Genomic DNA, 22,534 nt, shown 5'->3' with positions numbered 1-22,534 from the left:
TGCACCTCATTCCACGCTAGAGGGCGCTCTTTTTTCATATCACAACACTTAGCCTAATAGCTCCATGCTGTATCTAATGGCTGCTTTGGACTTTGCAACTTCGATAAATAATCCTTTTCACTGATTCTTCATGTCAGTAAATCGGAATGTTTATTTCAAAAATGGCGGTTTGAGCAATATATGACACGAATGCTGCAAGAAAGCATGCATAGAATAACCAGCTGAGCACGACAATAATTATTAACATAAGATAAGCTACGTACGGTGGTACGAAAAAGATGATTATTATGATATGATCTAATAAATTATAGAACTGCCGCAATGACGTTAATTATTACACAATCGATGATAAACTAGACTATAAATAAACTTAAGTGTTGACAGAAAATAGAGTACACACGATTTACACAGCGTTCGCTTTTGAAGCTCTAAATGAAATATAATGTATAGGCCTACTCAAAAAACCTATGCTAGAATACTGAATATATTTTACATTTTGACAGGTTCCAAAATGCATGAAAAGTTCAGTATACAGAAATAAGCTTAATTTTTACAATTGTATTACATACACGTACTCCTTGACCTTTCCATAATGAATAACATGCAGCGTTTTAAGCACCTCTATCTACCAAACTAATCTAGTATCTGGTTGTGGAAAACGTTTTGAAACCTGATAAAATACACGTTACTCAAAATTGTTTGACCGTACCATACTGCTCAAGTATATTTGATAATACAACTTTGAATACTGCACCGTCTGTTGGTAAAATCAACATCTTTGAACATCAGCCAAACCGCTATTTACATTTTAAAGTCCGCATAGATAAAGACCCTAGTTTTGCATTGAATTATATACTCAATTTGCTTGGCAATGCGTCACACACAAATTTAGAACAGAGCACGGCAAGTGATATTTATAATACATTTGATGTGAATAAAAGAGATATATAGATAGCGTGACTGACTACACTGGTGTCCATTATATTACACTCGAGTATGTTAGAAGTAAGTATACCAGCTATATGCGCATCGTCCTAATGTATATACATCACACAAACACACACGATAATGGATAATGGTCAAAATAACTCCTATTAAAAACATGATTTGAACTTTATGTACACAATGCTTATCAAAGGAAAAAAAAGCTTGTTTTTTTTGACATTTGAATTTGAAGTTCGATAAAGCATAAAATAAGGACTGGTATTACACCCCCAAAACAAACGCAATGTAATTCTCGACAAGAAAGTTCTTATGTCCCCACATCCACTCTCATCCACTCTCAGAATGGCCAAGTATAACTTCTCACAAGAACAGCTCTTCAGTTACAATATACCGCTTCTTCCCACCACGTGAATCTTTAGCGACCCTTTCCACACGTTCACTTTTGGGGACCATGTCCTCCAGCCCATCCAAACTACCCTCCACAACCTCTGGTTCACCGCTACGTCCATCCTTGACTGAAGTGCTTGAGATGTAACAGGGATTGAAAAATCCACGGTCACTTGTTTGTATCTTCTCGCTAGGTTGGTCATTGCAATGTTCGTCTTCATCATAATTTTCACTACCCCTCCCTTGGTTTTGATTGTCCGCGGAGTCTTGGGTGATTTGGGACCGATGGGTGGTCTGTGACACTCCTATCTCACTCCCTGTATACTTACCGGTACTGTCTGTTACACCATCCCAACACTCACTGCTCACAGACTCTGGATCGTACGGGCAACTCTTGCTCTCGCTAGTCTCAGCAAAATATAGTTGATTTTCAAAGCCACTATCTTCCTGATCACTGATGCTTTCCAACACAATATCGCTCTTTTCTACACCACAAGAAAACTCGTGTTCAACCGTTCGTGACTCTAGGATCCTACTAACATAAGATCTACCTTCATTCCAAGGGTTTTCAAAACCCAACACAACTTCGTCATCACTTTCGGATGTACTATCGGAATCGTTTGTGCTTAGATTTTCTGTAATTTGTGGACTTGGACCAGTAACACTGCTCGGTGTCTCACTTTCATCTATTTCTTGTTCGTGCACTTCTGCATGTGTGTCACTATGGGATGACAGTGTGTTATTTGCATGGTCCTCATCCGAGTCATTCTCATTTATTGGGTTTTCAATTCCTAGAGATTCTCCAACATCATTACAACCCTCTCCCACAGATCCCCCTACAGTTTGTCCTGTTTGGCTCAATTCACTCCGCTCCCGATTGCAGGCTGCGTTACTCTGACAAGATTGGCTTGCCAGCTGAACGGCATCTACCTCACTCACTGGTACACTCTCACTCACTAGAGATTCTCCAACATCATTACAACCCTCTCCCAAAGATCCCCCTACCATTTGTCCCTTCAGACTCCATTCACTCCCCTCCAGATCGACATCTGTCTCACACACTGACACACTCTCACCCATTATCTCACCCTCGCACTGATCTATCCGTGTCTCAAACCCCTGCCTCATGAAAAATACCGGATTGACCCTTCCCAAGTCATCATGCTTCGATCCGGCTTGCTCCGGATCTAACTGGTTTGAACTGGGCTGGACCGCTCCTGCTTGTTCCCCGAAGCTTTTTGTGTGAAGCCCTTGACGTCGTCGTTTAGCTCGCTGGATAAAGTAGATGATGAGCATCAGTGCGGAGCCAGCTGTCATCACGGAGCCCGCAGCGTAGAAGGAATAGTCGTAGCTTTCGAGCGCATCGTAAAACCAACCTGGAATTTCAAATAAAAGAAAGAAATTACTTTGCATCGCAAACATCAAACTAACCGGAACATTTAGCGATCTGTTTTCAAAGAGACGCATTGCGAGAGTGTACTGTCAACAGAGTTCAACTGCCAAAATTAAGTGCCAAAGTTGGTTGTGATTATTAAGATGCCATTGTACAATCACGATTAAATGTATGACTTTCAGACCAAACTCATTCCTGCATAGAGGATCTAGAATCCTCTCAGACACATGTAATTTAATGGTACCAATCAAATTGCTAGATTTTGATTGCGTGTACCTTGCTTCATCCCAAACCACCATTTTTACACTTGCATATTACCGATCCACAAATTTGTGAAATGATGTAACTACTTTTTCTACTTTCTATGCTTCCTTGGTCTTACATTCTACTAATCGTTTCTTACCGGCTAAAGCTCCTCCAGATATTTCACCAATGCCCCAGGCAAGGAAGAAATACGCCATGGAAGTACTGACCAGCCATGGCTTGACGACAAGTCGAGGAATCATGATAACAGCGACAGTCGCAGCACCGCTAGATGCGCCGTGTACCAGCGCCACGGCCACCAACACCTTGAACTCCGTGATGAGAGGAGTTATGAAGGTTGCCAATGCACAGACACCGAAGGTCAAGGTGTAGTAGAGCTCTGGACGCATCCAGTTCCTGTCCACAATCCATCCTATGGAGAGTCTACCGATGAGACTACCGGCGCCCATCAGGGTTAGAAGCAATGCAGCGTTGTCTGGCTCGATGTTAATTGATTCAGCTCTTGATACCAAGTGGTAGGTAGTGGACGCCCAACCGAAGCCGTGTGCAACGCCTACAGCCATCAAGACCAGGAAGCTTGGATTGCGCAGAAGACGGATTAAATCAGAGGATTTTTTGACCAGGGTCTGACTGAGCATGGATGCAGTGCGAGGTCTGCGTCCGGGAATGAAGGAATTCCTCCCCCTTTCCTTTGGAAAGTTCCCCAGTGTGGTTATGGCGACTGGTACCCAGACGTTGTTGTTCATGGCGGTCATGTCTCCTTCCGAGGTCGAAGACAGACTCCAAGAATCAGAGTCGGCATATTCGATCCTGTCCTCATCCTCGGCCTCATCGATTGTCATGGCAACGTCGGGCTCTCCTTGGAATATTGAGCCTTCTCCCAGAGTTGTGTCACCTTGGGAGCAGACGAAATCTTCGCCGCCAAAAATGGACGGGTTGAGAAACGACAGGCCGTTGCTGCCGACCTCTGTCGATTGGCAGCTCTTGCTGGTTGTTGCATCAGAGGTTTTATCCTCAAGTTCGCTCCTTTTGGATTTTTTAGATGACCTCTTTTGCTTTTTGGGTACCAGTGGCCTCATGAGGGCGCCAGCAGCAACTACGTTAAACACCAGTGCAGATGTTATCATCAGAGAGCCCCTCCATCCGTATTGGTCAATCAAGTACTGGAAGAGAGGCGGGAGCGCCAGTTGTCCGAGACTGGTTCCGGCCGTTGCCAAGCCCATGGCCAGAGCCAGACGTTTCTTGAAGTACATGCCCAAGGCTGTAAAGCCAGCATTGATGTTCATGCTCATTCCAAAGGCTATGGGAGAAAGGAAAAAGGAAACAAATCACAAATCTGACATGACCAGTACAGCCACTTTTACAGTTAATGTCAACAAAATGTCTGTAACCGAAAGCATAGCCCATTTTATTTGCCCACAGGCGTTGGCAAAGTTACGACTTATTGCCAAAAATGATGGTTACTAGCAAACAAGAGCAATAACAAGGCATCACTTGTGGATATCTCTCTCCACGGAGAAATGGAAGTTTCCACTTTAGGCCAAAAAAAAAAAGTCTCCGGTTTCTGGTATGGAGCTTGCCCCAAAAGTGGTGCGGCGACGCGGCTTTTTTTTTTCTACCTGTTTTTTTTTTTATGGCTTCAAATGTCGGCTGATGACTGCAAATGGTGCCCGACTAAACTTAGTGCAAATATATGGGAGTTCAGAGAGGCCACATAAATCTTATTCTCGATCATAACTCCTCCTAAAAACACGTTAAAATTGTGCAGCAGCAGAATTCCAGTCAAACCAGTGAGTTTGGCGGTTTTGAAACATCATCTTGTATTGAAAAAAAAACTTTTTCATTTTGCCGACGCGCATGGCTACGGCGACGCGCGCGCATACCAGAAACCGGAGACTTTTTTTTTTTGGCCTTAGTAATGCATGTGTCAATTTAAGGTATTTTGTGTTCTACAATTCAGGTCCAAGTTTTCGTCAACCTTATTTGCCAAAGCACTAGACAAATGAAAGTTAAAGAGAAAGACATAATCTTTGTTGACCCTCACCTGTGAAAAATCCAAGACTGATAATAAGGAATATTATACCAGTAGACTGGGAGGAGACTACCAAACCAACAAACGTCATCATACCTCCCGCCATAACCGTCACACGGGGTCCAAAGCGCTTACATATCGATCCTGAAATCGGACCTAAACAAGGGTAACCAAAAAATTAGAATTTTCATTTTCAGAAGCTGCTATATATCTGAATGATGGAAGTGATTTCCCCCCATTGTATACTCACTGTTGCTGAGAACGAGATTTTTTGTTGACAAACTAGGTCGAGAAACACTATCCACAGAAGGGCTAACTTGTTTGGGCACGATATAGGACATTTGGTAAACTATCTGCAAACCTACGGCTTGGGTACAAGATCCTCTAAAGTCTATAAAACCCCGCCCATCCATGCAACGACCAAAAAATAAAACCTGTGAAATAAACTGTTAGTTGACTAACAAATAGATTCATTTTAGTTAATGTAATAAGGTACATATATAATCCAGATGAGGATATGTTCAAACTTTTCATATTTTCAATACAAAGGGCGCCCTCGTTTATATGAAGTAGAGCTAAAGAAATAGCAAAAAAAAAGGGGCTAGAGCGATTGTCTAGGTCTTCGCCCATTACATTACTATAGGAACAAGCTGACAATAGACGTAGCCGTAGCTCTGGAAGCCCGTTTCGGACACGACCTATCATTGATAGGTGACTGATGTCCTCTCTGAGTAGTGACCTTTTGACCACAATGAAAACTGGTACCCGGCGGCAGGTCAGACATCTTGGCCGCTCGCAATCTTTTCAACTCACATTCCGGCTTCCTTTATGTACTTGTTCAATCAAATGTGTTTCCCGCTGCAAAAAGAGAACAAACTTTCAAGTACATGCTTTTTTTCCCGTGGGTACACTTATATTAAAACAGTGGGCATAGGCGGTGGAACCTGGGCCCTGGGAAAGGGGAATTTATGGGCAATTTGTTTTGGTTGCAAACTTTCGAGCTGCGCGCCCTTTGCTGTACAATTTGCGCCTCACCATTCTAAAACATTCCACCACTGCCGCCATTGTTTTAAAATAATATGCCTACCGCACGGTATTTCGCAACATTGCAGTTTTGGAGTGTTTTTTGTGTGTAATGAATACGTTTATTGCATTTCGTTTATTTTGTCATGCATTTTCGCTTTTAGAAGTCCAAAAAGCAGTGGAACGCTCTCCCTTGACCATTGGGGTCTATATTATCCTCTATCATGGTACATTTATTTCATTTTCAAATAGAAAAACAAGCCAGCATATAGAGGTGCATGGCTAAATAGAATAGGAAATATGATATCGTTAATAAATGCCGAATGAAATGCCAAAAGAATTGGGGAAAAATCAATAGTATAACACTTTCTTTTCGTTAGAGTAGAATTATACAAAATAAACAGAATATGTTTTGTGAAAGAAAATCTCTATACAACAGGTTCTTGCACTCCACACTCGTCGGCTCGAAGGAGAAAGATTAAATTATTCGTGAGATGAAATGACATTATTTAAAGTTCAAAACAAAAACAAAATGCGTACAATACACACAACATCATTGTATTGCAAACGATTGTTACTTGTTTCCCTATTTTTTATTCTTTTCTTCTTGTATGTACATTACTTAGATTTTGGGGTTTTTTTCCTCTCATACAGAAAAAGGAGCAGTTTGCATTCAATCTGTCTTGCTCGTTGCATTCATTGGTCAATTAATGTGAGCATTTCTAGAATAAACGTTTATAGTATGATTTTATGCATTGTATACAATGCCGTGTACTTACTCAATACTCCCATCATGAAGGAACAAAGCGAAATAACCAGACTGGTTTCCGCCGCGCTTCCATTGAAGAAAGCTATCCACACGTACACGTAGACGGACACCGAGGCAAGGAAACCAACGGTCATGAACTGAGTGACGAAAACACTGCACAGGACCACCCAAGCCCAACCCGAATCTGGCGGCTCTGGCTCCAATTCCATGGCCGCATTTTCTTTCCTTTTGCGACCCATTTTCCGGCTGGATTTTCTCCCAAGTTCAGAACGTTGGACAAAATCGAAGTTACAATATCAAATATGTTTACGTTTTGTTTGATATCGTATTTAAGAAAGATTTACATCCATTCGTATGGGAGTACAAAAGCAGTATGGGCCAAGTTCTTTTGCAAGTCACTATTTCAGAGCTGTGTTTCTGTTGATGACGACATGTTCCGGATCCAGATTTTACCAGTTCGCCTGTTTACATTAATTCCATTCAACAATTAAGCGGTGGTTAACCTCGGCGTTGTTGTAAACTTTTTTTGTAAATTATACTACTTGTGTTTGGATAGGATGTCATTATACAGGGTTATGCTGCGTCAGTCCGTACTTTGCTCCCAGATATTGCGAGTCACATGTGAAAGAAACCGGTTTGCTCCAGTTCGCACCAGATCCAGGAGCTAATATTCTTCTTCTGTTTTTAACTGGTAGTTGTTTTCAATTCTTGCACAACATGTTGTTATATACTGCCAGGCATATTGCATTGTTTGAACAAGTCTTCCGAAATGCCGAATATGTAGACTTTGTAACCCTTTCGATCCAAAATAGGCTACAGAGTGGCAGCCATGTGGTAAACACTACAATTCTAGGCTCTAACGACAACGTACGAAGTAGACTAGGACTTACATGTACATCAGCAACCTATCTAAGTATTAACTGAATAAAATATGAGAAAAAAGGTCAAGTTCACACTGCTTGGAATAAAAAAACTTAAAAGGGAGATAGAAGAAGGTTGATTTGGCACGATGAAAGTTGAACGTTGGCAATTTTGACGCATGGTATTTATTTGTGTATTTAGCAATGATGCATACATGCACGGTCCGTACCGTACCCTCGCGCTCGACTCTCTTTGTAGGCCCCGATAGTGGCCTAAGTTTTCGTTTCGACACAAATTTATTATCTTTTTAATGATTTTTTTTTTACTTTTTCCTTAATTTTCGAACTTTCTTTGAAATGTTCTTTAGACTTTGGAGTTCATTGAAAAAGTTCCTTAAATTTTTCATTTCCTTAGAAGTTTCCTTAGGGCGTTAAAATTTCCTTAAAATAAGGAAATGTTGTTAAAAGTGGAGCGTAGGGCTCTTTCAAACACGTGGTGGCGCTCTTTCGAAATGGCGGCTTCCGTGGCGGGGTGTTCTTCAGGGACTTTGATCTTCAGTCATGTGATGTGAGTTTCTCACGAATGACAACGATTAGGGTCGGGGCCCGAATAGTTCGCCACGCGCGTGCAAAATCATAGCAGGGTACCAACGAAATCAAAGAAAAGTTCTTGTTCTGAAGTACATGTAGGATGCAAAGTGTTGATTGTTTTCAACGGCACCATGGTTTAAGATGTTTTGTATGCTCCAACTTTTGTGCGAATGACAAAAATTTCCATCTTCTTTTTTACTAGAACCATGGAGCTATAGCACCATGCTAGAACAAAAGTGCAAAATGTGGATTCGATTACCACGTCCCCCATAGACTTGTGTGCATTTATCTGCTTTGTTTATTTTCCGACACTAAATCGTTGAATTTGATGTGCGCACACGCAGTAGTACATTTTTGCAACTCCGAAGTAGCTTATAAGCTGCATGGACCGTCGTTGCTCGTTGCCATAGCGATGATGGATTGAAACCATCTGATATCGAAGTTATATTCTGTGGAAAACAATTAGATGATGAATTGAGACAGGTAGCATGTTGCTTTCTGACATTTTGGTCACCACTGGTCACTAGGCCTACTTGTAATCATGGTAAAGTTAGCTTATGACAATGAACAGACGGAACGATGAAAACATGAAAAACAAAAAATTGAAATGTAGACCTGTGAATGTACCATGGGGTAGGAATGTGAGCCCCATTCTGGGTAGCCCGACTGCCTCTGGCCGTACATACTATCACAAGTTGTATATCACAAGCTCTGTAGTACGGCCAGATGGGCGATGCTCCCCTAAACGCTGAAAAGTGATGTAACGACTTTGCTACAGATTTTGATCGAGATAATCTTCTCATCCAGGACAGAAATTTCCAAAGTTAGGATACTTAGACGTAGTTCTGTTCAAAAACACGTTCCTTTATCTAGAAATCTTCGTCCATCTGGCCAAAAAACGACAATCAGTCATCAGCTCCCACAAATATCGTCCCGAAAACGTGTCTCAGAGACTGAATGACTTGTGGTGGACTTGTGTTTGACTAGTGAGGACTTGTGATGGACTTTTTATTGACTTGTGATGGACTTGTGATGGACTTGTGATTGAATTGTAACAGACTTAATTGTGATTGACTTGTGATAGACTTGTGACAGAGTTGTGATGGACTTGTTTTTGACTTAGAATTGACTTGTGGTGGACTTGTGATGGACTCGTGATAGACTTGTGAAAGACTTGTGAGGACTTGTGGGGACGTATGAGGCCGGTCGACTTGTGAGAACTTGTGATGGACTTAACGTGATGGAATTGTGATGGACTTTAGAGTGCTTGTTAGGACTTGTGATGGACTTGCAATTGGCTTGTGAAGACTTGTAATTGACTTGTGAGGACTTGTGATTGACTTGTGAGGACTTGTGATTGACTTGTGAGGACTTGTGGGGACGTATGAGGCCGGTCGACTTGTGAGAACTTGTGATGGACTTAACGTGATGGAATTGTGATGGACTTTAGAGTGCTTGTTAGGACTTGTGATGGACTTGCAATTGGCTTGTGAAGACTTGTAATTGACTTGTGAGGACTTGTGATTGACTTGTGAGGACTTGTGATTGACTTGTGAGGACTTGTGTTTGACTTCAGAGGATTGAATGCGCTTCATGCTGTATTATTTAACAGCACTTCCACGTTTCTTACCAGTGTTTCAGCTGGGAAGTTGAGGCCCCAGATCTAGTACTGCAAGTCCCCATGTCACTCGATTCAGCCAGGAAAACTCAGAGTGTGTTGCAGAACTTGCAAAGGGAGGACGTTCGTTGTCCATCAAGCAAGAAATGCCAACTTCATGTGCAGAAACTTTCTGTTGTGGAAATTGAGTTGATATTTCTTTCATTACTTTTAGATGATGTTTCTTTTCACGATAAAAGTAACCTGTCTTAATTCTTTGTTTGTCTAGGATCCATCTCGTTGGGAGGATGTCTTGACGCCGTTCAGGATCTCTGGAGTTTGTCAATCTGATTGATGTTCGGGGAACAATTGCTGTACGTTTGTCTGTCAAAATTTTAACCCATTTTTTTCCAAGGAGACCAAAGAGAGTTTTTATCGGTTTTTCTTTTTTCGTGAAATACTTTAAACAATTTGTTTTTGTTGGAGTTTTACTTCAAGTGCGAAGTTTTACTTCGCTATGACGTTCATTAGAGTACACACGATTTACACAGCGTTCTATTTTGAAGATCTGAATGTAAATGAAATGTATAGGCCTACTCGAAAAACCTGTGTTGAAATAGGAATATATTTTACATTTTGACAGGCTCCAAATAGATGAAAAGTCCAGTATACAAAAATTAGTTTAGTTTTTACAATAATGTAAGATACGCATTCCTGGCCCTTTCCATAATGAATAACATGCAGCGTTTAAAGTTTTTCTACCAAACTAATCTAGTAACATTTGAAGAAAAACATTTGAAGAAAACTATTTGAAACTTGATAAAATACATGTTTACTTGAAATTGTTGACGGTACCATATTGCTCAGACAAGTACAGTTGAGTAAAAAAAAAACCCAACAAAAACCAAATGTCGGGACCATTGTTGTAGAGAAGTTATGCATGTAGCACTTACAAAATCTAGGATATAAAAGCCCAATTTATAAGCTTTCTATTAGTACAAGCATCATTTAAATCATCAGGCTCATGTACTTTTTAAGTTACGGAGTTTTAAACACAACCACCGTTAAGGTTCTGTCCACGGATCACAAAAAAGTTCAGTGTTCTTTCAGCAAATCGAAAACAAATCACATAAGGATGTGTGTGAATTGTTTTTGTTTTGCTGAAAGAACACACACCTTTTTGAGATCTGTGGACAGAGCTTTAAAACGGTGGTTGTGTTTCAAACTCCGTAGCTTGAAAATAACATGAGTGATTTGAATGATTCCCGACATTTTGGTTTCGTTCTTTTTGTAATCACCCTGTATTACTTTTAATACTGCACGCTAGCTGTTGGTAAAATCAACATCTTTGAACATAAGCCAAACCATTACAGTCCGCATAGATAAAGCACACAAATATATACTTCATTATTTTGCTTAGGCAATGCGTCACACACATTTAGAATAGAGAACGGCAAGTGATATATATTGTAACGGATTTCCATTTTAACAGACAAATGAAGGAAACGAGGGAGCCAAATGAAACTACGCATAGAGAAACTTAAGTAAACGTACAACATTGGACATGTTCTTCACCAGCCACAGCAGTGCAGGCCTACTGATACACATGACTACTAAAAACAGCAAGAACTGAAATGGCCAACGCCCAGTCACAGAATCCACACTGGATGAAGGCACACCAGGTTTTTATAGGAAAGTGTTGAACAAAGAAATTCCTAAAATAAATGGCCAAGTATAAAGAATAGATCCCAACCCAGTGTAGGGAGGGAGGGCTTCAATGCACTATTGAGGTCTGAGGCTATAGTTCACTATAGCCTACTGACTCTTAATCTGTTTAATGTATGCAACAATGTTAATCCATGCATGGTCCCAACCAGGGGCCCTTCTGGGTGAGGTCATACAAGGGACTTAAAGGAACTTAGAAAAATGCCAAACACTGCTGTAGGACACCACCTGGCGCAAATACTTAAATTGTTACAATATATAATACATTTAATATTAACAAAGGAGGTATATAGTAAATGACGTGAATACACTGTTGTCCATTATATTACACTCGAGTATACATGTTAGAAGTAAGGAAAGCAGCTATATGCGCATCATATTGTCTTAATGTGTATATACAACACAAAGACGCACAAGATAATGGATGCTTCGTTAAAGTAACTCCACTTAAAAACATGCTTTCAACTTATGTAAAATAATTTATTTTGGAATATTATCAAGAACAAAAACTGGTAGTTTTTGGAAGTTTTTGCAAATTTGAATTTAAAGGTGGATATAGCACGAAATTCGGACTGGCATTACAACCCCCCAAACAAATGCAAAATAATTCTCGGAAGAAGGTTCTATCCCCATCTACTCTAAGACTTGTCATCCACTCGATCTCAACCACTCTCATTCCCTCTCGGAATGGCCAAGTAACTGCTCACAAGAACATTTCTTCAGTAACAATACATTGCTTCTTCCCACCACGTGAATCTTTAGCAACCCTCACACACGTTCACTTTTGGGGACCATGTCCTCCAGCCCATCCAAACTACCCTCCACAGCCTCCGGTCCATCGCCAGGTCTGTCATCGACTGAAATGCCTGAGATGTAACAGGGATTGAAAAACCCACGCTCACCTTTTTATCTTCTCGCTAGATTGGTCATTGTAATGTTCGTCTTCCTCACAATGTTCATTACCCCTGACTTGGTTTTGATTGTCCACTGAGTCCTGGGTGATTTGAGACCGATGGTGGGCCTGTGACACTTCTATCTCACTCCCTGTATACTTACCGGTACTGTCTGTTGCACCATCCCAACACTCACTGCTCACAGACTCTGGATCGTACGGGCAACTCTCGCTCCCGCTAGTCTCAGCGAAATATAGTTGATATTCGATGCCACTATCTTCCTGATCACTTATGCTTTCAAGCATGATATTGATCCTTTCTACAGGTCCAGAAACCTCGTGCTCCACCTTTCGTGACTCTGATGGGATCCTACTGACGTAAGACCTACCTTTATACCAAGAGTTTTCAAAACCCATCACACCTTCGTTATCACTTTCGGATGTAACTATCGGAATCTTTTGTGCTTAGATTTTCTGACTTGGACCAGTAACACTGCCCGGTGTCTCATTTTCATCTAGGCCTATTTCTTTTTTGTGCACTTCTGCATGTGTGTCACTTTGGGATGACAGTGTGTAATTTGCATGGTCCTCATCCGAGTCATTCTCATTTATTGGGTTTTCAATTCCTAGAGATTCTCCAACATCATTACAACCCTCTCCCACAGATCCCCCTACAGTTTGTCCTGTTTGGCTCAATTCACTCCGCTCCCGATTGCAGGCTGCGTTACTCTGACAAGATTGGCTTGCCAGCTGAACGGCATCTACCTCACTCACTGGTACACTCTTACACACTAGAGATTCTCCAACATCATTACAACCCTCTCCCAAAGATCCCCCTACCATTTGTCCCTTCAGACTCCATTCACTCCCCTCCAGATCGACATCTGCCTCACACACTGACACACTCTCACCCATTATCTCACCCTCGCACAGATCTATACAAGTCTCAAACCCCTTCCTCGTGGAAAATACCGGATTGACCCTTCCCAAGTCATCATGCATCGATCCGGCTAGCTCCGGATCTAACTGGTTTGAACCGGGCTGGACCGATCCTGCTTGTTCACCGAAGCTTTTTGCGTGATGCCCTTGACGTCGTCGTTTAGCTCGCTGGAGAAAGTAGATGATGAGCATCAGTGCAGACGCAGATGTCATCACGGAGCCCGCAGCGTAAAAGGAATAGTCGTAGCTTTTGAGCGCATCATAAAACCAACCTGGAATTTGAAGACAGAAATTTACATCACAGTACATAAAAATGTTACAAAACAATAACCGGAACATTTAGCGATCTGTTATCAAAGAGACGCATTGAGAGAGTGTACTGACAACAGGAGTTTAACAGCCTATATAAATTAAGCGCCAAAGTGTGTTGTGAATTAGATGCCCTTGCACAATCACGATTAAATGTATGATTTTTATACCACTTTAATTCATTCATGAACAGAGGGTCTTGAATCAGCCCAGACACATGTAATTAAATGGTACCAATCAAATTCCTGGTAGATTTTGATTGCGTGACACTCGTTCTATCCCAAAGTTTAGTTCACCATCTTTACACCTGATCATTACCGATCCGGAAATTTGTGAAATTGTGAAATCGCTTCTCACCGGCTAAAGCTCCTCCAGATATTTCACCAACGCCCCAGGCAAGGAGGAAATACGCCATGGAAGTACTGGCCAGCCATGGCTTGACGACAAGTCGAGGGGTCATCATAACAACGACAGTCGCTGCACCGCTAGATGCGCCGTGTACCAGCGCCACGGCTACCAACACCTTGAATTCCGTGATGAGAGGAGTTATGAAGGTTGCCAATGCACAGACACCGAAGGTCAAGGTGTAGCAGAGCTCTGGACGCATCCAATTCCTGTCCACGATCCAGCCTATGGAGAGTCTACCGATGAGACTACCGGCGCCCATCAGGGTTAAAAGCAATGCAGCGTTGTCTGGCTCGATGTTAATTGATTCAGCTCTTGATACCAAGTGGTAGGTAGTGGACGCCCGACCGAAGCCGTTCCCAATGCTTACAGCCATCAAGACGAGGAAACTTGGATTGCGCAGAAGACGGATTAAATCAGAGGATTTTTTGACCAGGGTCTGACTGACCATGGATGCAGAGCGAGGTCTGCGTCTGAAATAACTCCTCCTCCTCTCCTTTGGTAGGTTCCCCAGGGTGGTTATGGCGACTGGTACCCAGACATTGTTGTTCATGGCGGTCATGTCTCCTTCCGAGGTCGAAGACAGACTCCAAGAATCAGAGTCGGTATATTCGATCCTGTCCTCATCCTCGGTCTCATCGATTGTCATGGCAACGTCGGGTTTCCCTTGGAATATTGAGCCTTCTCCCAGAGTTGTGTCGCCGGCACCTGGGGAGCAGACAAAATCTTCGCCTCCAAAAATGGACGGGCTGAGAAACGACAGTCCGGTGCTGCCGACCTCTGTTGATTGGCAGTTCTTGTTGGGTGTTGCGTCAGAGGTTTTATCCTCTAGTTCGCTCCTTTTGGATCTTTTAGATGACCTCTTTTGCTTTTTGGGTACCAGTGGCCTCATGAGGGCGCCAGCAGCAACTACGTGAAACGCCAGTGCAGATGTTATCATCAGAGAGCCCCTCCATCCATATTGGTCGATCAAGTACTGGAAGAGAGGCGGGAGCGCCAGTTGTCCGATACTGGTTCCGGCCGTTGCCAAGCCTATGGCCATAGCCAGACGTTTCTTGAAGTACATGCCCAAGACTGTAAAGCCAGCATTAAAGGTCATGCTTATTCCAAAGGCTATGGAAAGAAGGACATTCCACTGATCAACGGTAAAACCAAACAAATGTCAAGGCTGATCTGAAGCCAGTCACACACCGACTTCGTCATAGTCACAGTCGATGTCATTACATAACTGCAACCGACATTATGACCCATTTGTGGCGTTATTATGCACCAACACCCGGCCTTGGCAAATAAAGATTTTAACATGCCAAATGCCAACGAAACAGTAACAAAAGCATAGGTTTTGGCTAAATGCTTTCCTCATATTTGTCAAGTTAAGGTATCTTGTGTTCTACAACATGTCAATTTAAGTCTAATATTCTGTCCACCTCATACCAAAGCAAGAAAAGAAAGAAAAGAAATAAAGGAAGATAGTTGATCCTCACCTGTGAAAAGTCCAAGACTGATAATAAGGAATATTATACCAGTCGCCTGGGAGGAGAATACCAAACCAACGCACGTCATCGTACCTCCCGCCATAACCGTCACACGGGGTCCAAAGCGCTTACATATCGATCCTGCAATCGGACCTAAACAAGGGTAACCACAAAATTAAAAGTTTCATTTTCAGAAGCTGCTATATATCTGAATGATGGAAGTGATTTCCCCCCTTTCTATACTCACTGTATTTTGTGCTGACAAACTACCGAGAAACACTATCCACAGAAGGGCTAACTTCAATTAATGTTTGGGAACGATTTAGGACATTTGGTAAACTATCTGCAAACCTATGGCTTCGGTGCTACATAGGAAGATCCTCTGTCCTAGTAGATAGTCTATAAACCCCAGCCCATGCATGCACCGACACACACAAATAAAACCTGGATGTGAAATAAACCGTTAGTTGACTAGCTATATAATATAGTCAATGTATAATATAAGAAGGTTACAACTTTTTTGGACAAACTCTCTGCAGCTTATTATTTTGTGAAACAATTTACTCTTTTGTTTAATACCGATTATCAAAGGGCGCCCTCCCTTATGAAGTGGTCTATTATTATTACCCCCTTAGAAATACCAAAAATAATAGCCACATCCGAATCAGATGTCTAGGGCATTGTTGTCACTAGGTCTTCGCTCATAATATTACTATAGGAACAAGTTGACACTGGTCGTTGCCCGTAGCTCTGGAAGCCCGTTCCAGACACGACCAATTATTCCTAGGTGAGTCACGTCCTCTGAGTAGTGTCCTTTGACTACAATGAATACTGGTACCCGGCGGCGACGGTTCCGACATCTTGGCCGCTCGCAATCTTTTCAAGTGACATTCCGGCTTCCTTATGTACTTGTTCTATCAATAAGTTTCCCGCTGCAAAAAGAGAACAAACTTTCAAGTACATGCATTCCTTCGTGGATGTTCTTATATTAAACCAGTGGGCATATAGGCGGTGGAACCTGGGTGAAGGAACAATTTTTTGGGATTTTTTAGGTAGTAAACTTTCGAGCTGGGCACCCATTGCTATATTGAATCAACATATTCCGACCAGCGGTGTTTGGCAACATTGCATTTACAAAACAACATTTTGTTATGCATAAGTTAATTTTATTTTCGTTATTTCCTCGTTTTTCAACATTGAAACGCTCTTAGAGTAGTGTTTGTATTCTGTGGGCCTACTCTCCAACATTATCTTCCTAAACAAAGGGTACATTTTTATTTGCCTTCATTTACAAGCCGATATATTATAAAGAGGTGGCTAAACATAATGTCATTAATAAATGCCAAATGAAAATGCCAAAATAACTGAGCAAAATATCAATAGTATAACACTTTCCTTTTGTTATATTATAATTATACAAAATAAAGAGAATATGGTTTTGAGAAAAGAAAACCTCGATCTTTACAACAAGTTCCTGCATTCCATACTCATCGGCCCGAAGGAAAAAGATTACATTTTCGTGAGATGAAAAGATATTAATTAAAGTCAAAACAAAAACACAATGTACACAATACACACAACATAACTGTATGGCTAATGATTGTATACTTGTTTTTCCTATTTTCATTCTTTTCTTCGTGTACAGTTACTTCGATTTTGTGTTTCTCTCTCACACCCGAAATACAGGGTGAGTCAAAAAAGGAAACCCAAATGGCAGGACCGATTATTTAATGAAGTTCTGCATGTAGCACTTACTAAATCTAGGATATGAAAGCCCAGTTAATAAGCTTTCTTTTAGTGCAAGAATCATTCACATCACTTATGTGCTTCAGTTCAAGTTACGGAATTTGAAACACAACCACTGTTTTAAAGATTTGTCCACGGATCACAAAAAAGTGTATGTTCTTTAAGCAAATTCAAAACAATTCACACACATCCCTATGTGAATTGTTTTCGTTTTGCTGAAAGAACATGCACTTACCTTTTTTGTGATCCGTGGACATAACTTTTAAATGGTAGTTGTGTTTAAAATTCCGTAACTTAAAAAGTACATGTGTGATTTGAATTATTCTTGTACTAAAAGAAACCTTATCAATTGGGGCTCCATATCCTAGATTTTTAAAGTGCTGCATGCAGACCTCTGTTAAAAAAAAGGGTCCTGCCATTTGGTTTTTTTTTTTTTTTACTCACCCTGTAGAGGAGCAGTTTGCATTCAATCTGTCTTGGTGGCTACATTCATCGGTCAATTAATATGCACCGGATTCATGACCAGATTTAGAATAAATGTGAATAGTATATGATGAGTTATGCTTTGTATAAAATTCCGTGTACTTACTCAAGACTCCCATCATGAAGGTACAAAGCGAAATAACCAGACTGGTTTCCGCCGCGCTTCCATTGAAGAAAGCTATCCACACGTACACGTAGACGGACACCGAGGCAAGGAAGCCAATGACCAGGAACTGGCCGACGAAAACACTGCACAGAACCACCCAAGCCCAACCCGAATCTGGCGGCTCTGGCTCCAAATCCATGGCCGCATTTTCTTTCCTTTTGCGACCCATTTTTCGGCTGGATTTTCTCCCAAGTTCAGAACGTTGGACAACACAGTAGATATAATATCAAATATGTTTACGTTTTGTTTTATATCGTATTATTTTGTATGGAAGCCTTAGATTTAGCCATTCGCATGGGTCCCAAAGCAGGATTATGGGCCAAGTTCTTTTGCGAGTCACTATTTCAAAGCTGTGTTTCTGTTCATGACGACATGTTCCAGATCCAGAGTTTACCAGTTCACCTGTTTAAATTAATTCCATTCAACAATTAAGCGGTGGTTAACCCGCTGGCGTTGTAGTAGGCCTACTTGTGTTTGGATAGGATGTCATTATACAGGGTTATGCTGCGTCAGTCCTTTACTTTGCTCCCAGATATTATTACGAGTCACACGGGGAAGAAACCGGTTTGCTCCAGTTTGCAACGTCCAGAAGCTAATATTCTTCTTCTTTTTTAACTGATGGGTATTTCCAGTTCTTGCACAACATGTTGTTATGATCGACTTCCGGGCCATATTGCATTGTTTAAACAAGACTGCCGAAATGCCCAATATAATATACTGTATATAATTTGTAACCTTTTCGATCTACGAATATAGGCTACGGAACGGAAGCCATGTGATAAACACTGCAGTTCTAGACTCGATTAACAACAAAAAAAAGCCAGGACCTATAGATCAGCTATACCTATAAGTATTAACTGAATAAGATATGGAAAAGGTCAATTTCACACTACCTGGAAAAAAAGAAGAAGAAGAAACTCATAGATAAGGTCGATTTGCACTGTTTATTTAGGTGTTATAATGTGTGCATGTGCAGTCGTTCAACCTAATCCATGGGTGAGGTGACGGGAACTGTACTTTGAATGTACTTTGATACATGGTATCGATATATGTTTTAGCAATGACGTATATTATACCGTGCTAATGTCATTAGGCCAGAAAGATATAAAGGCCTAGACCTTATCATCGTTGAGTGAAGCTGCCGCCGCCTCATCAACCATCGTAATCGAACAACGCCATCAATTAAATTTTTTTTTTTATATCATGGCCAGCCATCTAAATCTTCTGAAATCACAACTGAATTTCACTAATAAGGTGCCAAGCCGGTGAGTGGGGTGGGTTGGGGGTGGGGGTGTTAAACCTCCCTTCCTCGTTTGGCCTCCAAACGAAACACACACAGTCATACATTCTCTAAATATGCCGCGAACACAGGAAGAAGCAGCTAAATTATCTGTATGAGCATGCCCCTGCCACCCCCCCCCCCTCCTGCGTGAACATGCGCGGACAAGTGAAACTGGCTACACTGGTGTCCACTGTGCGACTGACTACACTGGTGTCCATTATATTACACTCGAGTATGTTAGAAGTAAGGATACCAGCTATATATGCACATTGTCTTAATGTATGTACAATTATACATCACAGAAACACAAACGATAAAGGGAAATGGTTAAAAGAACTCCTTTTAAAACATGCCTTCAAATTTAATTATGTACACAATACTTATTTGGCAACATTTTCAAGCAAAAAAGCTTGTTTTGACATTTGAATTCGAAGTTCGATATAGCGCTAAATTAGGACTGGCATTGCACCCCCCAAAACAAATGCAATTTAATTCTCGAAAGACGGTTCTTATGTCCTCATCTCCCTACGATCTCTCGTAACTGCTCACAAAAAACATTTCTTCAGTTGTAATACACTGCTTCTTCCAGCCTCGTGAATCTTTAGCAACCCTTGCTACACGTTCACTGTTAGGGACCACACCTCCAGCCCGTGACCCTCCAAAATGGTTCACCGCTAACTTGTTTTTATATTCTCGCTAGTTTGGTCATTGTCATGTTCGTCTTCCTCAGAATGTCCACTACCCTTTCCTTGGTTTTGATCGTCCACGGAGTTTTGGGTGATTTGGGACCGATGGTGGGCCTGTGACACTCCCATCTCACTCCCTGTATACTTACCGGTACTGTCTGTTACACCATCCCAACGCTCACTGCTCGCAGACTCTGGATCGTACGGGAAACTCTTGCTCCCACTTGTCTCATCGAAATATATTTGATTTTGAATGCCACAATCTTCCTGATCACTGATGCTTTCAAGCGTGACATTACTCCTTTCTACAAGTGCAGAAACTTCGTGCTCAACCTTTCGTGACTCTGGGATCCTAGTGGCATAATGCCTATCTCTATACCAAGAGTTTTCAAAACCCACCACATCTTCGTTATCACTTTCGGATGTATCATTGGAATCTTCCGTTTTAATATTTTTTTATAATTTGTGGACTTGGACCAGTAACACTGCTCGGTGTGTCATCTTCATCTATTTCTTGTTCGTGCACTTCTGCATGTGTGTCACTTTGGGATGACAGTGTACAATTTGCATGGTCCTCATCTGAGTCATTCTCATTTATTGGGTTTTCAATTCCTAGAACTTCTCCAACATCATAACAACCCTTTCCCAAAGTTCCCCCTACAATTTGTCCTGTTTGGCTCAACTCACTCCGCTCCCGATTGCAGGCTGCGTTACTCTGACAAGATTGGCTTGCCAGCTGATCGACATCTACCTCACTCACTCACACACTCTCGCACACTATCTCACCCTCAGACGGATCTATCCGTGTCTCAAACCCTTCCCTCATGAAAAATACCGGATTGACCCTTCCCAAGTCATCATGCTTCGATCTGGCTATATAGCTCCGGATCTAACTTGTTTGAACCGGGCTGGACCGGTGCTGCTTGTTCCTCGAAGGTCTTTGTGTGATGCCCTTGACGTCGTCGTTTAGCTCGCTGTAGAAAGTAGACGATGAGCATCAGTGCGGAGCCAGCTGTCATCACGGAGCCCGCAGTGTAGAAAGAGAAGTCGTAGCTATTGAGCGCATCGTAAAACCAACCTGAAGTTTGGAAGATTGTTTTTGTTTACATCACTATAGTCCATAAAGATGTTACAAAACAATTATGATCCGGAACATTGATCGATCTGTTGATATCAAAGAGACGCATTGAGAGAGTGTACCGTCAACAAGAGTTCAACAGCCAAAATTATGCATCCTATGCCATTGCACAATCACGATTGAATGTATGAGTTTCGTACCACCTTCATTCCTGCGCAGAGGGCCTAGAATCAGCCCATGCAGACACATGTATGTTAATCTACCAATCAAATTGGTAGATTTTGATTGCGTGACACTCGCTCCATCCCAAACTATAGTTCACTATCTTTACACCTGCTCATTACCGATCCGCAAATTGGTGAAATGATGTCTTACTTCCTACTAATCGCTTCTCACCGGCTAAAGCTCCTCCAGATATTTCACCAATGCCCAGGCAAGGAAGAAATACGCCATGGAAGTACTGGCAAGCGATGGCTTAACGACAAGTCGAGGGGTCATGGTAATAACGACAGATGCTACACCGTTAGATATGCCGTGTACCAGTGCCACGGCCACCAACACCTTGAATTCCGTGATGAGAGGAGTTATGAAGGTTGCCAATGCACAGACACCGAAGGACAAGGTGTAGTAGAGCTCTGGACGCATCCAATTCCTGTCCACAATCCATCCTATGGAGAGTCTACCGATGAGACTACCGGCGCCCATCAGGGTTAGAAGCAACGCAGCGTTGTCTGGCTCGATGTTAATTGATTCAGCTCTTGATACCAAGTGGTAGGTAGTGGACGCCCAACCGAAGCCGTGCGCAATGCTTACAGCCATCAAGACCAGGAAGCTTGGATTGCGCAGAAGACGGATTAAATCAGAGGATTTTTGACCAGGGTCTGACTGAGCATGGATGCAGAGCGAGGTCTGCGTCCGGTGAAGGAATTCCTCCCCCTTTCCTTTGGTAGGTTCCCCAGGGTGGTTATGGCGAACGGGTTTGTGGTCATGGCCAGCCATCTAAATCTCTATACCACAACTGAATTGCACTTAGGTGCTTATAGCCGTGGAGTGGGGGAGGGGGGGGGGGGGGTGTTAAACATTCTTCCATTTGGCCTCCAAACAAAGCACAACAAAACAACACATTCTCTAAACTATGCCAAGAATATAGGAGGAAGCAGCTAGATTTCAAACTTATCTGAATGAGCATGCCCCTCCAATCGAAAATATTCTACGTTTTCATTTTGCCAAATGATTTCAAAATGTTCTTCAGATTTTGGGAGTTAATTTAAAAAGTCCTTAAATCTTACATTCACTTAAAAATGTCCTTTAGTTTTAACGTATCGGAAATTTCGTTAAATGTGGAGCTTAGGGCTTTTTAAAACACTTGGTGGCGCTCTTTGAAAATGGCAGCCTCCATGGTATCAGGTCAACTCGGACCCAAACCAAGTCGGACCCATGCCAAGTCGGACCCATGCCAACTCGGACCCACGCCAACTCGGACCCAC

The 22,534-nt window shown here is 41.9% G+C and overlaps 3 protein-coding genes across 6 annotated transcripts; all 3 read right to left on the bottom strand.

Moving 5' to 3' along the window:
- Positions 1–154: 154 nt before the first annotated feature.
- On the bottom strand, positions 155–10,047 carry LOC119722122. 4 transcript variants are annotated; one of them, XM_038192157.1, is made up of 5 exons: positions 6,824–6,913; positions 5,835–5,879; positions 5,034–5,177; positions 3,129–4,289; positions 155–2,708 (listed from the first exon to the last, which is right to left on the bottom strand). In XM_038192157.1, the coding sequence occupies exons 3-5, from the start codon at positions 5,125–5,127 to the stop codon at positions 1,306–1,308; spliced, it is 2,658 nt and encodes an 885-aa protein (XP_038048085.1). In that variant the 5' UTR covers positions 5,128–5,177; positions 5,835–5,879; positions 6,824–6,913; the 3' UTR covers positions 155–1,305. The 4 variants fall into 4 exon arrangements, with proteins under 4 accessions (XP_038048085.1, XP_038048086.1, XP_038048083.1 ...); XM_038192158.1 differs by lacking the exons at positions 5,835–5,879; positions 6,824–6,913 and adding an exon at positions 9,895–10,047; XM_038192155.1 differs by lacking the exon at positions 5,835–5,879 and having other exon boundaries at positions 6,824–7,761.
- A 1,973-nt stretch (positions 10,048–12,020) lies between these two features.
- On the bottom strand, positions 12,021–18,203 carry LOC119722120 (monocarboxylate transporter 5-like). The gene is made up of 4 exons (XM_038192154.1): positions 17,942–18,203; positions 15,616–15,759; positions 14,084–15,244; positions 12,021–13,689 (listed from the first exon to the last, which is right to left on the bottom strand). The coding sequence occupies exons 1-4, from the start codon at positions 18,168–18,170 to the stop codon at positions 12,944–12,946; spliced, it is 2,280 nt and encodes a 759-aa protein (XP_038048082.1). The 5' UTR covers positions 18,171–18,203; the 3' UTR covers positions 12,021–12,943.
- Positions 18,204–21,446: 3,243 nt separating this feature from the next.
- Positions 21,447–22,046, bottom strand: LOC119721801 (monocarboxylate transporter 5-like). Its single transcript, XM_038191758.1, has one exon. The coding sequence runs from the start codon at positions 22,044–22,046 to the stop codon at positions 21,447–21,449; it is 600 nt and encodes a 199-aa protein (XP_038047686.1).
- Positions 22,047–22,534: the final 488 nt, after the last annotated feature.

This window comes from Patiria miniata, unplaced genomic scaffold (assembly GCF_015706575.1).
Source record: "Patiria miniata isolate m_02_andy unplaced genomic scaffold, ASM1570657v1 HiC_scaffold_14, whole genome shotgun sequence".
Taxonomy (NCBI): domain Eukaryota; kingdom Metazoa; phylum Echinodermata; class Asteroidea; order Valvatida; family Asterinidae; genus Patiria; species Patiria miniata.
The sequence above is the reverse complement of the archived record's forward strand: the minus strand, read 5'-3'. Positions and strand labels throughout refer to the sequence as shown.

Coding starts and splice junctions, on each gene's coding strand:
- LOC119722120 (XM_038192154.1), bottom strand. CDS start 18,170: ATGGGTCGCAAAAGGAAAGAAAATGCGGCCATGGATTTGGAGCCAGAG. Junction 15,760..17,941: donor CTTCATGATGGGAGTCTTGA/GTAAGTACACGG, acceptor ACCCTTGTTTAG/GTCCGATTGCAGGATCGATA. Junction 13,690..14,083: donor ATCTGGAGGAGCTTTAGCCG/GTGAGAAGCGAT, acceptor TTCAAATTCCAG/GTTGGTTTTATGATGCGCTC.
- LOC119721801 (XM_038191758.1), bottom strand. CDS start 22,046: ATGGCTGGCCATGACCACAAACCCGTTCGCCATAACCACCCTGGGGAA.
- LOC119722122 (XM_038192155.1), bottom strand. CDS start 7,052: ATGGGTCGCAAAAGGAAAGAAAATGCGGCCATGGAATTGGAGCCAGAG. Junction 5,178..6,823: donor CTTCATGATGGGAGTATTGA/GTAAGTACACGG, acceptor ACCCTTGTTTAG/GTCCGATTTCAGGATCGATA. Junction 2,709..3,128: donor ATCTGGAGGAGCTTTAGCCG/GTAAGAAACGAT, acceptor TTGAAATTCCAG/GTTGGTTTTACGATGCGCTC.